The 19,236-nt window shown below is 42.2% G+C and overlaps 1 protein-coding gene across 6 annotated transcripts in view; it reads left to right on the plus strand.

Annotated features, from left to right (window-relative positions):
* The first annotated feature begins 993 nt into the window (after nt 1-993).
* The window catches only part of UBR2 (ubiquitin protein ligase E3 component n-recognin 2), a 61,629-nt gene continuing 43,386 nt past the window's right edge, over nt 994-19,236 (plus strand). For 5 of the 6 annotated variants that reach the window (XR_003993408.1, XR_003993409.1, XM_030499015.1 and 2 more), the window contains exons 1-7: nt 995-1,129; nt 6,749-7,008; nt 11,059-11,137; nt 12,651-12,764; nt 15,646-15,773; nt 16,756-16,894; nt 18,421-18,483. Coding sequence is in view for 4 of the 6 variants with exons in the window: in XM_030499015.1 (XP_030354875.1) it covers nt 1,052-1,129; nt 6,749-7,008; nt 11,059-11,137; nt 12,651-12,764; nt 15,646-15,773; nt 16,756-16,894; nt 18,421-18,483 (861 nt within the window). In the remaining 2 variants the exon portion in view is untranslated. Of the gene's footprint in view, nt 1,130-6,748; nt 7,009-11,058; nt 11,138-12,650; nt 12,765-15,645; nt 15,774-16,755; nt 16,895-18,420; nt 18,484-19,236 lie in introns of all 6 variants that reach the window. The other variant, XM_030499017.1, reaches the window with a different exon arrangement.

Raw genomic sequence — 19,236 nt, forward strand, 5'->3', positions numbered from 1 at the left:
AATAACATGTGTTTTAAAGATGTAGTTGCCAGATTCAAAGTCGAACATACAGGTCGAAAGAGGTGATCCTGCACCTCTACTTTGCTCTTGTGAGACCCCACTTGCAGCACTGTGTGTTCTGGTTCTGGTGTCCCCAACATAAGAAGGACATGGAATGTTGGAGCGAGGCCAAAGAAGAGCCACAAGGATGATCAGGGGCTGGAGCACCTCCCGTATGGAGACAGGCTGAGAACATTGGGGCTGTTCAGCCTGGAGAAGAGAAGCTGCGTGGAGACCTCAGAGCAGCTTCCAGGGTCTGAAGGGGGCTACAAGGATGCTGGAGAGGGACTCTTCATCAGGGGCTGGAGCGACAGGACAAGGGGTGATGGGTTCAAACTGAAACAGGGGAAGTTCAGGTTAGATCTAAGGCAGAAGCTCTTCCCTGTGAGGGTGCTGAGGCGCTGGCACAGGGTGCCCAGAGAAGCTGTGGCTGCCCCATCCCTGGCAGTGTTCAAGGCCAGGTTGGACACAGGGGCTTGGAGCAACCTGCTCTAGTGGAAGGTGTCCCTGCCCGTGTTAGGGGGTTGGAACTGGATGATCTTAAGGTCCTTTCCAAGCCAAACCGGTCTGGGATTCCATGATTCCTATAATTTACCGGGTTTAATCCTCTCTTTTCACCCAAGCAGGGTGCGGGGTTGGGACCTCCACGAAGCCCTTACTGGCCCCTCGGCTACGGGCAGCACTGACAGGGCCAGCGGGCCCCAGCCTCGGGGGGGACACCCGAGTCTGCCCTCCAACATGGGCAGCGCTCCGCGTTGGAGACACGAGCGGGGGCAAGGACCGCGTCCGCCGGCCCTCCCCAGTGCCCCGCACCACGGCCCTGGGCCCCGGGCACCGCCTCCCGCTTGACCGCTAAGGAGGGTGAATGTGCCGGCGCCAGACTACAGCTCCCAGCGCGCCCCGCGGGCCGTGACGCGCGGCCGAGGCGGGGCGGAAGCGGGTTCCCCGGGCTGCGCGGCCGGGCCCGGTTCCGGGTGTCCCTGCCGCGGCGGCGGCGCGGGGGGGGGTGAAGATGGCGGCGGACTTGGAAGCGGAGGTGCAGGCCATTGACAAGAGCCTGCTGGAGTGCTCCGCCGAGGAGATCGCCGTGGTAAGCCGGCGGCCCAGCCCGCAGGGCCGAGAAGCGCTTGGGGCGGAGAGAGAAGGGAGCGGGGGGTCGCGGGGCCGGCACCGTCCTGCCGGGCCGGCGGTGGGGCCCTGAGGGCCGGGGGGTGTTGGTGTGGCCGTGGCGAGGCCGTGGCGGGGCCGGGCAGGGTGCGAGCGCAGCGCTGGCGCTGCCCTCAGCCCGCTCTTGTGGCCGGCGTCGCTGTTGCAGCAGCGGGATCCCTCGGAGCGCGCAGCCGGCTTTTCCTGTTGTTGTGGCAGCTCCCAGCCAGCCGCCCAGGCGCGGTGAGCCCTGCCGAGGCCGCCGCGGCTCCCCGGGGCTTGGCGGGCAGGAACGGCCGCGGTGGCAGCGGGGCCGCCGCTCAGCACCTCGCTCCTTCGCTCGCTGCTTCTTCGGCTTCTCCAGGCAGCAAAGTTCAGTCGTGCCTCGTTTGCTGCCTTTTCTCTTCTCTTTACCGGCAATCGTGTCTCGACGTGAGAAGGCTCCCTCTCCCCAATTTATTTAGGTCGATATTTGTCCGCAAATAAGGTTTTCTAGTGCTGAATTTACCAGGGTTCTTCTTTCCTCCGGGGTATTTAAGATGCACTTCTAACAAAGGCTTGCACTAATTAAGCTTAGGGCTATTGGAATGGGGCGTTTGTAGAGGAAAGAGTAGTGAAATCAGTGTAATATTTGAAGTAATCTACTGGTGTTAATATGCTTCTCTCGCTTTTATGAAGAGTAGTTGAAAGTGAAGTAAGGGTAAAGTTTTCAGAGAAACTTGTTTCTGGCACAGATGCCAGCTCTTAGACACTTGTGCATTTGAGGAACTGGATTTATATATTAACATACTGGCACTGCTCATGGGCATATTTGTAAGTTAAGACCATGACGAGCTGCCTGTGTGTATTTCAATGAGAATTACATTGAGTGCTTTCCAGAAGAAAATATAAGACAGTGTTGGACTGGATGACCTCCAGTGGTCCCTTCCAGCCTTAGCCATGTTGTGGTTCTGTGCTGTTATAATTCAGATTATGCTGGTATCTTTACAGTGCAGACAGAGGTGCGATTAGATGGCCAAATGTGCATAGTGAGCTGTATCCTGGGTAGTTTAGCTCCAGGATTAGTCTTCCTTCCCCTCAACAGCAAACCAAATAGTTCATCAAGCACTTCATAAAGTAGCCCAGACTAAGCCGAGACTATTTTGTCTTTGTATCAGATTTTTTTTGGGTCACACTATAGAAAAGCCCAAGGCAAATGTGCACCAAGTGGAACACATTTAGGAATTCACTATAGGTACAAGCACCAGCTTAAATTTAGTCAGTTCTTTCTCATTTTTATCCTCTGTCATCACCAGCACAAGCTACAATTCTGAGACCTGTCAATCTCAAGTCTACCATGTGCTAGCAACTAAATGCTCTTGGCTCTGCCTGATGGTGTATGTAAAAAAGTACTTGGGTTTTCTTACTTTGCTGATAGCCCAATATTAACAAAACAAATGCTAGCTCAAAGCAATAGTTGCAGCACTTTACACTTCAGTTTCTCATTGCAATAACTTAACCAGAAACTTCCAAAGAATACTGATCAGAGAATAAGTAATCTGTAGCAGAACATGAGCCTCCATTGCAAATGTTTATTTGTGTAGCCAGGAAAAATTACGTTATATGGCTTATTTGTATTACGTATTTTGTTCTAGTATCTGTTAATTTTAGATGTGGATTTAATAGAAGCCCTGATGGACCATTTGGTCAGTGCTTTTCCAGGGCAGTCAAAAATTGCTGCAGGAGAATAAGTCTGAGGGGGGAGGAAGTGGCGAGGTATACACTTCCCTTTTTAATAAAAACCTCTTTGGGGAGAGTGGAACATTAGCTTTGCTTCCATGTGGCTTCAGGTTGGAAAAGACGACAAATACCAAGTGAAAACTTGCCTAAATAAAAAATGCTTTCATTGAAGAGCAAATTCCCACATTTTGAGTAGTTTTGCTGGAGTCCAGTGCCTCCCAGACAGCACAGCAGACATATGCAATTCCACATGCACAGCAGTGCTTTGTTTTACCTTCCTGTTTCCTTGTCCTAGTAGCCTGTACTTCCTTCTGATACTCCTTGAGCCAGGAGCTGATTTTCAAACCCTTATGCACAGTTATGTGTATAGAACTGGCTCCAGAAGAGGTTTAGTGATGATGTTTGGTGTTGCCACACCTAGCTTTCAGGCAACTACTCCCAGAATTTTTGGGGATGGGAAAGCTGTTTACTTGAGGAACAAGAATTTTCTCTGGCTAGGCATTTGTCTGAGCTTGTAGGGTAGCTAATATGCACAGTGTATTTTCTAGGTAGAAGTTAGTAGTGTATTGCTGAATTAAGAGGCTGAAATTAAAGGCACTTTTTTTTCTGAGAAAAATGCAGGTGTAATAACTAACATGTGCCCTAGAAAATAATCTAAAAATGATCGTATTAAATGGAAATCATGGAAGAGACAAACTCAGTTTCACTGTGATTAGGTCAGTTCCTGGTGGTAGGAGACACTTGGCACAAATGCTGAAAGGAGAGGGAAAGATTAATGAGCTAGGGGAAAAAAGCGAATTCTTAGTCGTGAAAACTTTATTCACTTGTGTGGTATTCTCTGGATCCTGGTGAGGTTACTGTAAACTTCTAGATTGTTGGATATAGCTTTCTGGCAACCTTTTCCCATGGACTTCCTTGGAAAAAAAGCTGGGTGAATAAAAAAAGCTAGATCAATACCGAAAGATTTAGTAGATTGCTTATGATTTTAAGGATTCAAACTTAGGGAAAGAGAATTGACGAGAAAGCATCTTACTCTACTAAGGGCTGTGCTGGCAAATAAGTTGTTTGGGTTTTTTAATATGAATTTCTGCTTTAGAAAATGTAGTCTAGTAAATGAATATTAATGATCAATAATGGAACTAATATTAGTAAACGAACAATATGTTAACCAAAAAAAAAAAAAGGGCAAAGTGCTCTGCTGACTCTGGCTGTATCCTAAAGAACTTACTACAACCGTTGTCTCAGTTGTAATTTCTTTAGAGTAAGTCATAAATAATTCAGAGTAAATCAAGCTGTAACATTTGATTACCAGACTCACTTGTTTTGGTATAATTAATTCTTGGTTTTCATGTGCAGTTTTAGGTTGAGTCCAAATTCTTGTTCTGAAGTTGCCAGGGGGTATCTGGTTGTCATATTTACAATGAGAAATGGCAGGCTGAGGCTGTTTATGTAACACAGGATTTAATCAGTGCACACTTGCACTATGGGCTTGCTCCCAGTTGTTTATTTTAAAAGCCTTGCAGCTTTAATTTACAGTTTAAACCTTTATAAAGTTGTAATCCATAACACAGACATAAAACAAATGTTGTCCTAGAGGATTTTTTTACTCTCTGTGTGTATACAAGGGGAAAAAATCCCAAACAACTCAACAACTGGAAAGAGCAGTGAGTTTTTCAGTGGCTTATAGCAGCTGAAAATCTTTGTCTGTTGGCTTTTAAAAACCTTTGTCAACATTGTTTTTTACAATTCATTGATTAAGAGAATTGTGATGGGTTGGCCCTGGCTGGACACCAGGTGCCCACCAAAGCTGCTCTGTCACTGCCCTCCTCAGCTGGACAGCAGAGAGAAAATACACCAAAAGGCTCGTGGGTCGAGACAGGGTCAGGGAGAGACACTCACCAGTTACCAGCACAGGCAAAACAGACTCCAGCTGGGGACATCAATTTATTACTTATCAAACCAGAGTAGGATAATGAGAAATAAACCAAATCTTAGAACACCTTTCCCCCACCCCTGCCTTCTTCCCAGGCTCAACTTCACTCCCGAATTCTCCACCTCCTCCCCCCGAGTGCCACAGGGGATAGGAATGGGGATTCATCACATGTCGTCTGTGCAGTTCCTTCCTCCTCAGGGGAGGGCTCCTCGCACTCTTTCTCCGCTCCAGAGTGGGGTCCCTCCACAGGAGACAGTCCTGCATGAACTTCAATGTGAGTCCTTCCCATGGGCTGCAGCTCTCAAACTGCTCCAGCCTGGGTGCCTTCCATGGGTGCATCCTTCAGGAGCAGGCTGCTCCAGCCTGGGTGCCTTCCATGGGTGCATCCTTCAGGAGCAGGCTGCTCCAGCCTGGGTGCCTTCCATGGGTGCATCCTTCAGGAGCAGGCTGCTCCAGCCTGGGTGCCTTCCATGGGTGCATCCTTCAGGAACAGGCTGCTCCAGCCTGGGTGCCTTCCATGGGTGCATCCTTCAGGAGCAGGCTGCTCCAGCCTGGGTGCCTTCCATGGGTGCATCCTTCAGGAGCAGGCTGCTCCAGCCTGGGTGCCTTCCATGGGTGCATCCTTCAGGAACAGGCTGCTCGAGCCTGGGTGCCTTCCATGGGTGCATCCTTCAGGAGCAGGCTGCTCCAGCCTGGGTGCCTTCCATGGGGTGCATCCTTCACGATCGGGCTGCTTCAGCCTGGTTCCCTTCAATGGGGTGCATCCTTTAGGAACAGGCTGCTCCAGTGTGGGTCCCCTGTGGGTCACAGCTCCTGCAGCAAACCTGCTCCAGTGTGGGCTCCTCTGTCCACAGGTCACAGGTTCTGCCAGGAGCCTGCTCCAGCGCAGGCTTCCCATGGGATTACAGCCTCCTTTGCCTATCCCTCTGCTCTGGCATAGGGTCCTCTATGGGTTGCAGGCGGAAATCTGCTCCCCCATTAACCTCCATGGGCTGTGGGGCACAGCTGCCTCACCATGGTCTGCACCACGGGCTGCAGGGGAATCTCTGCTCCGGAGCCTGGAGCATCTTTTCCCCTCCTTCACTGACCTTGGTGTCTGCAGAGCTGTTTCACAGCTTTTTTTCACAGGTGTTTTTTCCCACTCCCCCTTCTTAAATCTATTATCCCAGAGGTGCTACCACCATCACTTATGGGCTCAGCCTTGGCCAGTGGTGGGTCTGTGTTGGAGCTGGCTGCATTGGCTCTATTGGACATAGGGGAAGCCACCTCTGCAGCCCTCTCCACTACCAAAACCTAGGGCCACACAAAGCCAGTACAGGAATTCATGGATCTAACATCACACTTGAAATAGTAATTCAGATAAGTTATTTTGGTGGTAGGAGAAACCAAATCCTTTTCATTTTCGTAGGTGATGTGTTGAAAGTCAATGAGAGGGACTGTTACCTAATGCTGTGTTTGCCATTCTCCTTGTACTTTTTGTCTTTGCCTGTTCCTTGCCAACTCCAGGCTTCTGCTCCTCCTGTGTCCCCAGCTGGCAGCATCAGTCTGCACTCCAGAGAAATGCATCCAGCATAGTCTGAGCCTTATCCTAACAGTCACTGCTAATCTTGGACATTTTACTGATCATGCATCCCAGAGGAAAATTTGTAGCAATTTGGTCTCTTAAATCTTGTGGTTTTGCAAAGAATTTTGTATGTCAAAAGGGTAAAATGTGTGGGCAGGGAAACAAATGATTCCTTTCTTAATGTCTTTCTGATCATCTAGATTTCACACATAGAAGGAAGCATGGCTTTCTGCAATGCCAGTTTAGATTTTTTGAATTAGAAATAAAAAAGTCATCTTAATGGTAGAACTGTGTTCGGTATTTTTATTAATGAACAATTTGTGTTCTTATTCCTTTTCATTTGAAAGCAATGGCTGCAAGCAAATGACCTTCAGAAAGAAGTATACCAGCATCTGGCCTACTATGTACCAAAAATTTACTGCAGGGGGCCTAACCCTGCCCCACAAAGGGAAGACATGCTGGCACAACACGTTCTGCTGGGACCAATGGAATGGTACCTCTGTGGTGAAGATCCTGCATTTGGTTTTCCAAAGCTTGAGCAAGCGAACAAACCTTCCCATCTCTGTGGCCGCGTTTTTAAAGTGGGAGAGCCTACGTATTCTTGCAGGTAGTTCAATTGAGCATTGTGAAGTATTTAGAATTTGGAGTATTTATAATTTCAGGGAACATTTTTCAATAAGAATATACTGTCCTCATAAAAAGTTCATATCCCAAATGTAGTTTAAAGTAACCTTGCGGTGTTTCATGACAGCTGGAACCAGGGGAAAACGAACACACTGCGGATCTGTAAATGGAAAAATACGAGTTAGCAAAATAGTGTTTTCTGTACAAAAGAAATCTAAGACTCTTCATCAGGGACTGGAGTGATAGGACAAGGGGTGATGGGTTCAAACTGAAACAGGGGAAGTTCAGGTTAGATCTAAGGCAGCAGCTCTTCCCTGTGAGGGTGCTGAGGCGCTGGCACAGACTTTTCCCAGAGAAGCTGTGGCTGCCCCATCCCTGGCAGTGTTCAAGGCCAGGTTGGACACAGGGGCTTGGAACAACCTGCTCTAGCGGAAGGTGTCCCTGCCCATGGCAGGGGGTTGGAACTGGATGATCTTAAGGTCCCTTCCAACCCAAACCAGTCTGGGATTCTATGATAAGATTAGGAAAGTGGTTGGGGTCAACTGTCAGTGTGATTTAAGGGCAATAATCAGAAGTAAGTGGGCAGGTTTATGTGCATGTAATTAAGGTGTTTAATATCAGCTGTCAGAGTTGATCCTGTCTTTTTGACCATTTTCCATGACCTGTTCAATCAATCTATTGGATGCTACAACGGGAGTACCAGCTTCTTGTTCCATCCCTACCTCTATCTGTAGGTCTCTCTAAAAAATAACATTTTACTAGAAAGAAGACAGGAAGCCACTAGCCAATTCCAAATATTTAAAAAAAAATCTTCAGTTTTTAGCCAGTGTATTCCGCGCTGTATATTCATTATTGTCTCTTTCCTGATCTGTCTGTAGTTTAAGTTTAGTTTGTACCCTCTCTGCCACAGATTCTTCTTGTTTTGTGTATGGTTTCTACCACTCTCTCAAGACACTTGAACAGTTGGTGGGTTGGCAGAGGGAGGGTTATGTCTGTTTTATTGCAAGGTTTTGTTTTTCTGGGTTTTCATCCTGTTCATTTAGGGGATGGAAATGATCTTAGACAAATTTTACTCTCTAGTACCCTCTTCTAGAAACATCATACCTTATTGGCCTTACTCTCTGAAGTTCTTATTCAGGGTGGACTTGAGATGCTTGGTAAGCTGCCTCTTCAATTAGAATAGGTAGTTTTGAAAATGTTTTGAGACCTCTTGTCTTGAGATGGATGAGATTGAGCTGGTGTGTACTTTAGATACTTGCAACCATTAAGAAAACTCCACGTGTCCTCTCAGGTGTTCTTAGGGTCTTCCTTCATACCTGTGAAAAAGTGTAGAGATCTGGGTAGGAGGATGAAGTCTTTCAAGAGGCTATAAAAAGAATTTCCAGAGTTTCTTTAGTACCTTTTCATGAAATCTGGTCCCAAAGAACTAAAAACCAGAACTAGTGTTTTAATTTAAGTCAAATTGCAGCCTAGAAGTAATATGTTAATGATCGAATTCTCTTCATATGTACTAATGAAAACTGGGAGTTCTGTTAATTTCATTGAAACAAGTGGTTTTGCAAGACAAAAACCTCAATGTATAAAGTATATCCTTGGGAATACTGTCAGGTATGTTGAAAACAGAATAGTGCAATCCATTGGTGTAGAATTTAGAGGATGAGTGAAAGTACTATTCATACTCAGGGTCTTTGAGTAGAAAAAAGATTTAAATACAGCAATATAATCATAACGTCATTCCGGTTAGAAAGGATGTCTTGGTAGGCCATCTTATCCAATCTTCTGCTCAAGTCAGGGTCAGTCATTACAAAATATTTTCACTGTTGCTGCTATCAAGGTAGAGTTTCATCTGCCTTCGATTAAGTACAGAACATAGATGTAAAAGTGTTAATGTTTCCTGTTGTGCATTAGCAGTTTTCTTTGACTTGTAGCTGGTAATGAAGAAGAATGAGAGTTTAATTTAAACTTTTGTGGGATACAGAAAAAAATTGTTTTCTGAGTCCATGAAATCCAGTAAAAGCAGTGGCTTTTCTGTCCAGTTGGGAAGCTTACAGGTCTGCTTTTAAGTATAAGCATCCTTGGCAAAGGGTACTGAGTTTGTAAGTGTACTGCCACAGGTTTAGGGCTGTGAAGAATCAATACCCAATACTGTAGAACTTGTAGGTATATTGTTGCAATAAGTTTATTTTTTAATTTAAAAAGAATTGCTATGAAACATAAATTAATCTAAGTGAGAAGAGCTTCATATAATTTTACTTTGACATTTTCACCTTCAGTGGTTCCTTTAGAGAAAACAAATGTGAAAATGGTAGTTTATGCACAGTAAGTCCTGGTTGACTGGTTGTCTTTCATGATAAACCTGGTTTAATTTGTTTGGTGAACTGACATGAAGAGAATTCTTGATTATAACAATTCACAGGAGCTCTGGTGTTTTCTTTTAAACAAAATAAATTGCCTCTCTGAATTCTTGTTCTAATAATAACCATCATAAGAGATTCATTCTCTTGGTAATTACTTTTACATTGCAAAAACTGACTCCCTTAATCTTGAGGTGCCTTAAAGTCAGTTGTGTTACACACGTTCATGTATATTCAGTGTTCCTCAGGGAGACAGTTAAATATAATGCATAATTCTCTCATTCATTCGTTTACCCCCTTTTGCTAGAAATATTTCTTCTGTCTAATATAGCAATGCTTGTAGACAGGGCCTTATTATGGTCTGTGATCTCCTCGTTCAGGAAATTGCATTCTTGGACCTCTTCAGTGAGCTTGTAGAGCTAAACTTAGAAGCAGAGGATTGATGTAATCTGTTGTGTGCTATCTTTCGTTCCAGTGTTCAGTGCAAAAATGTCTTCTCCGGTTGCTGAAGGTTGGTAATGCTTGTTCTCTGTACTCGAGAGAGCTTGCTTGGGTTTATACTGTGTTCTGGAATTCATCTGTTTACTTGCTTATATACTGGTCTCATCTGTTGAAGTCAATGGCTATATTGCCCAAATACACATGCTACTCAGACAATATTGTAAAGCCTCTTCTTTTATGAGAACAGATGATTTTATTCTTCATTTGTTTCTCCCTCCTTTCCTTTTCCTTTCCTTTTTTTTTTTCAGGATAATCCGTACTTTAGTCAGGTGGTTCATATTGGTAATATTTTTATGAAGTTTAACCAAGCAAAGTGCAAGGTCCTACACCTGGGTCGGGGCAATCCCAGGCACAGCTACAGGTTGGGCGGAGAAGAGATTCAGAGCAGCCCTGCAGAGAAGGACTTGGGGGTGTTGGTTGACGAGAAGCTTAACATGAGCCGGCTTCAGTGTGCGCCTGAGCCCAGAAAGCCAACCGCATCCTGGGCTGCATCAAAAGCAGCGTGACCAGCAGGTCAAAGGAGGTGATCCTGCCCCTCTGCTCGGCTCTTGTGAGACCTCACTTGGAGTACTGTGTACAGTTCTGGTGTCCTCAACATAAAAAGGACATGGAGCTGTTGGAGTGAGTCCAGAGGAGGCCACGAGGATGATCAGGGGCTGGAGCACCTCCCCTATGGAGACAGGCTGAGAACATTGGGGCTGTTCAGCCTGGAGAAGAGAAGGCTGCATGGAGACCTCAGAGCATCTTCCAGTGTCTGAAGGGAGCCTATAAGGATGCTGGGGAGGGACTCTTCCTTAGGGACTGTAGTGGTAGGACAAGGGGTAATGGGTTCAAACTTAAACAGGGGAAGTTTAGATTAGATCTAAGGCAGAAGTTCTTTACAGTGAGGGTGGTGAGGCACTGGAATGGGTTGCCCAGGGAGGTTGTGGATGCTCCATCCCTGGAGGTGTTCAAGGCCAGGTTGGACAGAGCCTTGGACCACATGGTTTAGTGTGAGGTATCCCTGTCCATGGCAGGGGGTTGGAACCAGATGATCTTAAGGTCCTTTCCGACCCTTACTATTCTATGATTTTATGATTCTATATTTGAAAATTACCTGTTGTAAAAAGTGTAATTAGAGGCAAACCCATGTGTTTAACACTGCTTTTTTGTTGTTGTTTTTTTGTTGGTGTTTTCAGGGATTGTGCAGTTGACCCAACTTGTGTGCTATGCATGGAGTGCTTTCTTGGAAGTATTCACAGAGAGCACCGATACAGGGTTAGTAATACTGCTGGAATATGTGATGTAGTAATTAATTTTGCATGTGTATGAAACTCCTTGGTTGAAGTTTAAGAATGTATAATTCCAAAATGTTGGATGGACACAAAGTTTGGAATTATGTCTGCAATAATCTTTCAGGAACTTGAGAGTTTTGATCCGAGTGTGAATTCTGAAAGTTAACACTTGAAAATATCAGGCAATTACATTTTATGCACAACAGTTAAGCTTACAAATGTATGATATCTTTAAGATGTGAATTGGATACAGCATTAGAGTTTTTTGACTTGATTTGACCCTGATGTTTGGCTATCTTTAAAGGTATTGAAAAACTTTTAATAAGAAACCTCTTTTACTTAAAACTGGTTTTCTTTAAACATCTGAATTAGTATCGAATTCTGTACAATAGCAGCATTTTTGTTTGCTTTTAATCATAAAGTTAACATAGAAAACTAAAACTGTAGATGCCGTTTATTTTAGTGATATACTGCTATTAGTAGTAGAGGTGAGTTAAAAAAAACCCTACAAAGAAACCCAAGAAGGCCTTGGTGTGTTTTTAAGCTGAGAAGCTAAGTGAAAACTATCAGTGCAGCCTTTCTGTAAATCTGTTTCTGACGATACTGCACTGCTGTTAGTGTCAATCTGGTCACTGCATGCTTACACTGAGCTTTAGGATTTAGGAAAAAACAAAACCCCAAACACAACAAGAAACCTAGCCCAGTTTGCTGATATCAGCATGCTGCTTGGATGTAGGTTTTCAGTTTGCAAGCGTAGTGAATTGACAAGTCTAGGTGACATCCAAAAGTGCAAGCGAATGTTCTTTCAAATGTCCATCTGTGGGCTGTACCTGTATATACAGAATGTACCTGTGTGCCAGATAGAGGTGAAAGTAGAATTCTTCTATAAATCAGTTAATAGTTGTGGTTCAAAAAAAAAGGTATTATTACACTTGTTAATGTGAGGTGGTCTTAGCTTTGAAATAAATGATATTGAAACAGTGTCAATATATCATTATAGTTTTTAGATACTTTTTCTTGTGCTTGCTAAGACTTACTGGACAGCGTAGGTTTTGTCTGTGAACTCCTTTTAGTAAGAGCAGCACATCTTTTGCTTGCTGTGTAATAGTGCTATAGGAAATGGTTCAGCTTTGTTCAGATTAAAACTGAGACTCTGAAATAGTGCAGATGGCATTGCAAGTAGTAGAGTCAAAAAACCTGCCATCCAGGAAAACCCTACAGCCCTCAGGTGGGGCAGGATGGGGGGGTTGGAAGTTTGGGTGATTTTGTTTGGTTTTGTGGGGGTTTTTTACTTTTCTTTTGGCATAGGCAAACTGATGAAGTAGAAAAGCTTTCAGCCATCATAGAAGCAGACATGTTTTCACTGTGCGACTTTAACAGAGTACTGGCTAAAGCTTTGTCATGCTTTTGTAGTTTAGCTATGACTACTCATGTCTTAATGTCCATGTGTGTATATGCATATTCACATGAACTGCTTTGTTTTAAAATAAATGTAGATGACAACATCAGGTGGAGGAGGTTTCTGTGACTGTGGTGATACAGAAGCTTGGAAAGAAGGCCCTTACTGTCAAAAGCATGAAATTAACACTTCAGAGACTGCAGAAGAAGAGGTAATAATAGTTGAGGCATTGTGTTTCAAAACATCAACTGCATATATATGTGTGTATATATAAATCATTCATATGAGGTTATTTTCAGTCTTGTATACATACCATGCATGAGATATGGGAGGAAATTCAATAGTACTGTTTGAACCTCACTGTGTTAGTTAGACAAAATTAGTGTCTAACTTAAGGAGTTATTTAGAATTACATTTTCTACTTAAAGGCTTCATTTTGTATGTTCTTGGTTGCCTCTGCAGCTTTAGTTCTGTTTCTTTGTTGTTCTGTCTTATTCTGAAAGGTGAAGGGAGTCTGCCACATGAAAAAAACATCCATATGTAATCACATGCATGAAGAAGCCATGTTAAGCTGTCTGTGCTACATATGTTCTGATTCTTACCAAAGCAAAGTGCACAGGCTTTTAAAACCAAAATAACTTGCTATTAAGGGAAAGCCATAATGGAGATATAAGAGGTCTAAAAAAGCTTGTTTGCTGGTGGAGAAGGTAAATAGACAACATATCTTCACCATTTCTCATAACATAACAATTTGGACATATTAAGTGCAGAAAGACATGCTACTCTTACAGTATGAATTCAAGCTGTTGGACTAACTGTTACAAAACAGCATTGTTAAAAGTTTATATATGTTCAAAAGGAAATTTAATGTGTTTGTGGAGAGAAAAAATTATCAATGCCCACTTAAAATTGCAGATGCAGTCTTCAGTGTGGGAAGTATTAGTGTCTGGAGACCAGAGGAGCATTCTGTCCTTTTCTTACACGCTTCCCTCAGTATCTGTTAGTACACCTGATGAATGAGAGTGGCTGGTTGGTCTCCTGATCTAGCCACTCATGTCTGTTCTTCCATAATACAATTTCTGTGAGATTTCTTTGAAGGAAAAATCAAGGCAAATTTTTGTAGGATTTTTGTTGATCTGACAGTTGAAGTCAAGCAGCCGTAACTATATTTGCAGTGACAGTGGTCCTTCTAAAATCTGTTCTCACTATCTGAGCCCTAAGACTCTAGCAGTGCTGTGTGGGCTCACCACTTGATCTACGTGCCAGTTTACGGTAGTTGGCAGCCTTAGGAAACTCTTGTTCTGAACTCTTGGGTGGACTGCTGCTTCTGTGTCCAGAGGAGCTCACACACTGAGTGTGACTGACAGATAAATTAAGGTACTGGGCAGGCTCTGTGTTTCTTCCCCGTGAGTGGTGGGGATTGAGATCTCTTACGTTACGCAGTGTTGTGTTCAAGGCAGATCAAGGGTCACTTGAGCACTCTCAGAGCCTGTTTTCTGCCTTGCCTAGATAAGTGTCTTTGAAAGTGCTGGGAACTGAGGCAGTGCTGCTGCACAAAGTTTGCCTTTGATTTTGGTGACTGATAGTTCTTCATACCCTAGATAAGTTTGAAATGAAGCAAAAAAAAAAAGAGAGAGAAATGGCAGTTATTAACATTCCTGGAAAGCTTCCCAGTATTCCCAAAGAATCCTAGGCGGAGAGGTGTGTGTTAAACTGTACTGGTACAGGTGAATTGCTGACTGTCAAGGGTCTCTTGGAGATAGTGCAGACTTAAGTTCTGAAAAGATTATTGTGACCATTTTTATACAACAGAAACTGTAGTAAAACACAGAACGAGGTACTAGGTAATCCTAAACCAGGAATTGGGCTACTGTGAAATGTTTTAATTGGCTAGCAGTTACACATACTTCAAAATATCAAATGAGGAGTTCAGTCAGTGACCCAGTGTATGCCCAGGTGACCTGCAGGGCATGCAGTGTTCCCTTTCTAGCTTTGTAGAACAGGGACTAGTTGTTCTGAACATCAAACATTTGAAATGGTAGAAGAACAACTAGTTGTTCTGAACATCAAACATTTGAAATGGTAGAAGAATAATCCTTTCAGAGGAGACTTTTTAATGTTTTCTATTCACACACAAATCCCTTGAAATGGATTGGAAGGAAATGGCAGTGGTACCTGTACTCTACGTGGTTCAGAGTTGGCAGTGGTTCTCATTTGCTGTTCAAAAAAGTAGACTGCAGACTGAGGCAGCATGCCTCTTCCTTCCCCTCCTTGTTTCGGTTCCCTCACCTGCAGCAGCAGCAACAATTCTGCTCTGGCAGAGAGAAGAGAATGAGTTTATAGTGGCTGCTGCAGATGTCAAATGGAGAGCACCCTGGAGAGTGCAGAACAGGGACAAGTGGGTGCGTGGTCCACATACAAAAGGGCAACAGCTCACTGTAAACGAGACTGGGACATGGGGAGATCGTTATCCCAACCCAAACCATCCTATGATTATGAAATGCCTAGATATATTTAGGCATTCAATTATTTATATAGCACAGCACGTTAGAGATGTGTAGCATCCATCATGATCCCAGTGTGCTGGATGTTGTAGAAGCTTGGATAGATAAGACTTCTGCCTCTCAACGAGTTTTATATATAAAACAAGGCAATACATGCATAGTTGGTTGTATTCAGCAGTTTACTAATATTGATAAGTGGAACAAAAGATACGGTGATTTCAAATTCTGTTTTGAAGGCATTGTGTAAAAAGCAGATTTTATTACAGCTCAAGGTTAGAAGATCTTTAGAACTATCTCAGAAGGTGGGAACAATGACAGTGAAAACAGAGAAGTGAGTGGAAATTTGAGTGATTAGAGACCAGTTAACATTTAGGTATTGAATGTTGGATTTCTGCTTTGGTGGTTATCAGTGAAAAACTGGAAGAAAGAAAATGGATGATTCTTGACTCTATTCCTTTCAAATGTGAAGTCATTTAGAGAAAGTCATTAGAGATGCTTACATCATCTCTGACAGAGAGATGCAAATGTGACAATTTCTGTTATGAATTTCATTTAAGTTCCCAATTGCTCTTTTTATTTATTTTCCAGGATCCTCTTGTACACTTACCAGAAGATATGGTAGCAAGAGCTTATAATATTTTTGCCATCACATTTAAATATGCAGTAGATATATTAACATGGGAAAAGGAAAATGAATTACCTGGCCTAGAAATGATGTAAGTATAGTACTTGTCTTCTGCCTCTCAAAGATTTGCAGATATTTACAATAGAGAATGCAGATTTTGATTTTAAGTACTTTTTCTGCCTTTCCTAAATTGTCAGGAATATTTTGCAGACAATGAAATAAAATAATTATAATAGATTTGTTTTCTCGTATTTTTTGTGTGATAATACAGCCCATTTCTCTCCATACTGATGATGAAACAGTATCTTTGTGATACCTTTGTTTTCTTAATATTGAAAAGGAAGTACTAGCAAAATACAACACTGTAAAAAAAGTGGCAGGTTAATTTTTTATGATCAAAGTTACTGAAATTCTGATGGGAAAAGTATTTTGTACTTTTGGTGAGCCACTTACAAATTTTGAAGCATTCAGACTGTTTAAGTGTATTGTAGCATCACAGTTATCATGGATTCATTTGTTAGTATCTTTCTTTGTGTTGTGTGAGTAAGAATGCTGTGTAAATAAAGGATGTAAATAAAGGGAATCAAAAGATTGCACTGAATCTATGTAAGCTTAGTAAGTTGTGGCTTTGAGGATTGTGAGCTTAGGCTTTTTAAGAGCCTGCCAAGGTTTTGTTGTCTAATAGTACCTTTATGCCATATCGGGGAACCAGGTGTGGTAAAATAATGCCACGATGGGTGACATCTCTCAGAAGCTGCGAGGAATGCATTGAGCACAGCTGCACTGGAAGGAAAGGTGTTCTTAGTAGGAAACTATCAAGTCATAATCAACAAATGTTGACAAATAATAGTCAGACTTAAGCGTTGTCTTAAGATTTCACTCATTTGGGACTTAATTCTGCAGGAAAGATGCACATTCCTGTAGAATTTAGGGGTCAGATTGAGGTATGTTCCAGTATAGCAAAGGAAGCTCAGACTTGGGTTTTGTGCATGTTAGAAAACTTGGTTAAACTAGAAGTTGATATTTAAAATCGCAATACTTTGAATTATATAAATGCAATCCTTGCTTTGAAGTGAGAAGAGTGACACTTACTACTGCATGCTGTTTAATGATGAAGTCCATACCTATGAACAAGTTATTTATACTCTTCAGAAGGCTGTCAACTGCACACAGAAGGAAGCTATTGGTTTTGCAACAACTGTAGATAGAGATGTAAGTAAATGTATTGCTAGAACTTGTGATTACACTTACCCTAATGTTTATTTTATATGATTATGTTTAGTTTGTTTTCCTAAAGTGTGGTTAATGTGATTGAGGCCTGTGTCAGGCCACCCTAAAATACCTTAACTCATTGGCTAATCCAAACCAGACCTAATACTGAGTATGTCTCAGTGTTACTGAGTGTAACTGTGTTCCAGTAAGCATTGGGAGTGTAGATAGCAGGGTGTATCTTGCTCCTGCGTGAAGGACAGGTAGCAGATTTAGCTCATCCTTTACTGTACACCAGGGAGCCGACGTTGAAAGAGCCCCTCTATGTGCTCTGATCATTGGAAATGCTTCTCAGAGTAACACTAGTCAACTGTGAGGGATAAAATCCATAATTGACTGCTTTTGTTCCAGGGCTTATGGAAATATTTGTGTGTGTTTTGGTTTTAATTTCATTTTCTTTTTCATAATTGTCAGATGAGAATGGCAGGAAGAGGTAATGCATTTCACACAGTGTTGAGAAAGAACAATGAGTTCAGAATCCCTACATGCCGAATATAATTCTAACTAATATGTTGATGTCAGCTGTGTTTGCATTGGGGCTTGTGTGCATTTTTTCCAAGAAAGGGACAATTTCTAGTGACAACTGCATCTCGTTATTTGTGCCATACGGCCTATAAGCAACTGCTGTGAAAATGAGTGTCCTTTTTATATTGGTTTTTATATTGTTTTGTTTGCTTGTGCGTTTTTTGGGGGCTGCTGTGAGGAGGAAGTCTCTTCCAAAATGGAAAGGAGAATTGTCATTTTGGGTTGTTAAAGTACCTCAAGAAGGTCAGTGGAAAAGGAAATCCAACCACTTTATATTGCTTAGCACTGAAGTAGGCTTTGGTTTTGTATTGCTACTCTGTGCTATCAGTAACCAAAAGATTCCCTATTGATCTCTGAGGGTGTGCTGACTTGAGCACATGCCATGGGTTGTAGGATGCACTTTGGAGATTTTTCCCCACTGGTGATCCCTGGCCTCATCCTAAACATGAATCTGTAGATACTTGTGCATTTGTGTACGTACCTAAAAGAAATGAGAAGGTTGTGCCTGAAGCAATGATTTGACATCAGACCAGATCTAAAATCTCAGTAAGCTATTCTGTCTGTAATACATTATAAATTCAGTCAACTATTTTAATATATGTCTTAACAGTATAGAAAGATGGGAAAACTTCCAGTTTGGAAATAAATCAAGTGCTTTATTTGTACGTTTAGAAGACCAGTTAGCTTTAATATCTGCTTTTTAAAGGCATTGAAATGTCTGAAGTATCTTTAAATTCTGCCCAAACTAATGATTGATGAATTAGTACTAAAGATAAGTTTTCAGTAATTGAAATAAGTGTGATGGTTACATCTTACTACGCACAGAAAATGAGTGGTTAACGTGTGTCTGAAACTTTTACTGTATCTTTTATACTCATGTAAAACAGCATTCGAACTTCTTGTTCAGAATCTGGTGGTAATGTTACTCCTTTACACATTTCAAGGGACGTAGGTCTGTTCGATATGGAGACTTTCAGTACTGCGATCAAGCAAAATCAGTGATAGTGGTAAGTAAAATCGTCTACTTGTTTGCCTCATCTTAAGCAAAAGGAGACTTCCTACACAGTTTTGTGATAGTGTTATCATAAGGGCTCAATATGCATAGTAGAGGTATCAAAATACAGGTTTAGGCTCTGGTTTTCTTTTTTTTTTTCTACTCTGGTCTACCATGCAACCAAAATGATTTCCTAAAAAGAAGTTTCTCGACAACTTTTCCCATCAGTAAAGAGAGTTTAGGAACTTCAAATGTCATCTTTCAGAACTGCATGTCAGTTCAGATCAGTGAACTTAAACTCTTCTAGTTTTACTCCTATGTATGTTATTTGTGTGTTTCACAGGCAGTTATAGAAATTGTTACTGATTGAATCCAAGTGTGAAACTACAAATACCCTTTCATTTTGCGTGTGTGTATTTATACATGTGTGTGTATGTATTCATAATATCTATATATTACAAGGTTCTTCCATGTAAGAACATGGGAATAATATTTTCTACTTAATTTTTCTTTAACTGCTGCAGTACAGTACTTAATCACATGAAATAGAAATGCTTCATGTATACTACTACTGCTACTGAAAAACAAGTACAGCAGCTAGAGTTACTGGCCTTAAAATATTTAAGTTATTTTGATCACATTAACATATCTGTAAAGATAAAGTTGTGCAAGGTTTTTAACTTGCCACCTATGCAAAGAGCAAAGGGCTTTTATGCGTAATGTCTAACTATTAAGGTTTCTAACATGGAGATTAGGGGAAATACTT

This window comes from Strigops habroptila, chromosome 10, assembly GCF_004027225.2.
Source record: "Strigops habroptila isolate Jane chromosome 10, bStrHab1.2.pri, whole genome shotgun sequence".
Classification (NCBI taxonomy): domain Eukaryota; kingdom Metazoa; phylum Chordata; class Aves; order Psittaciformes; family Psittacidae; genus Strigops; species Strigops habroptila.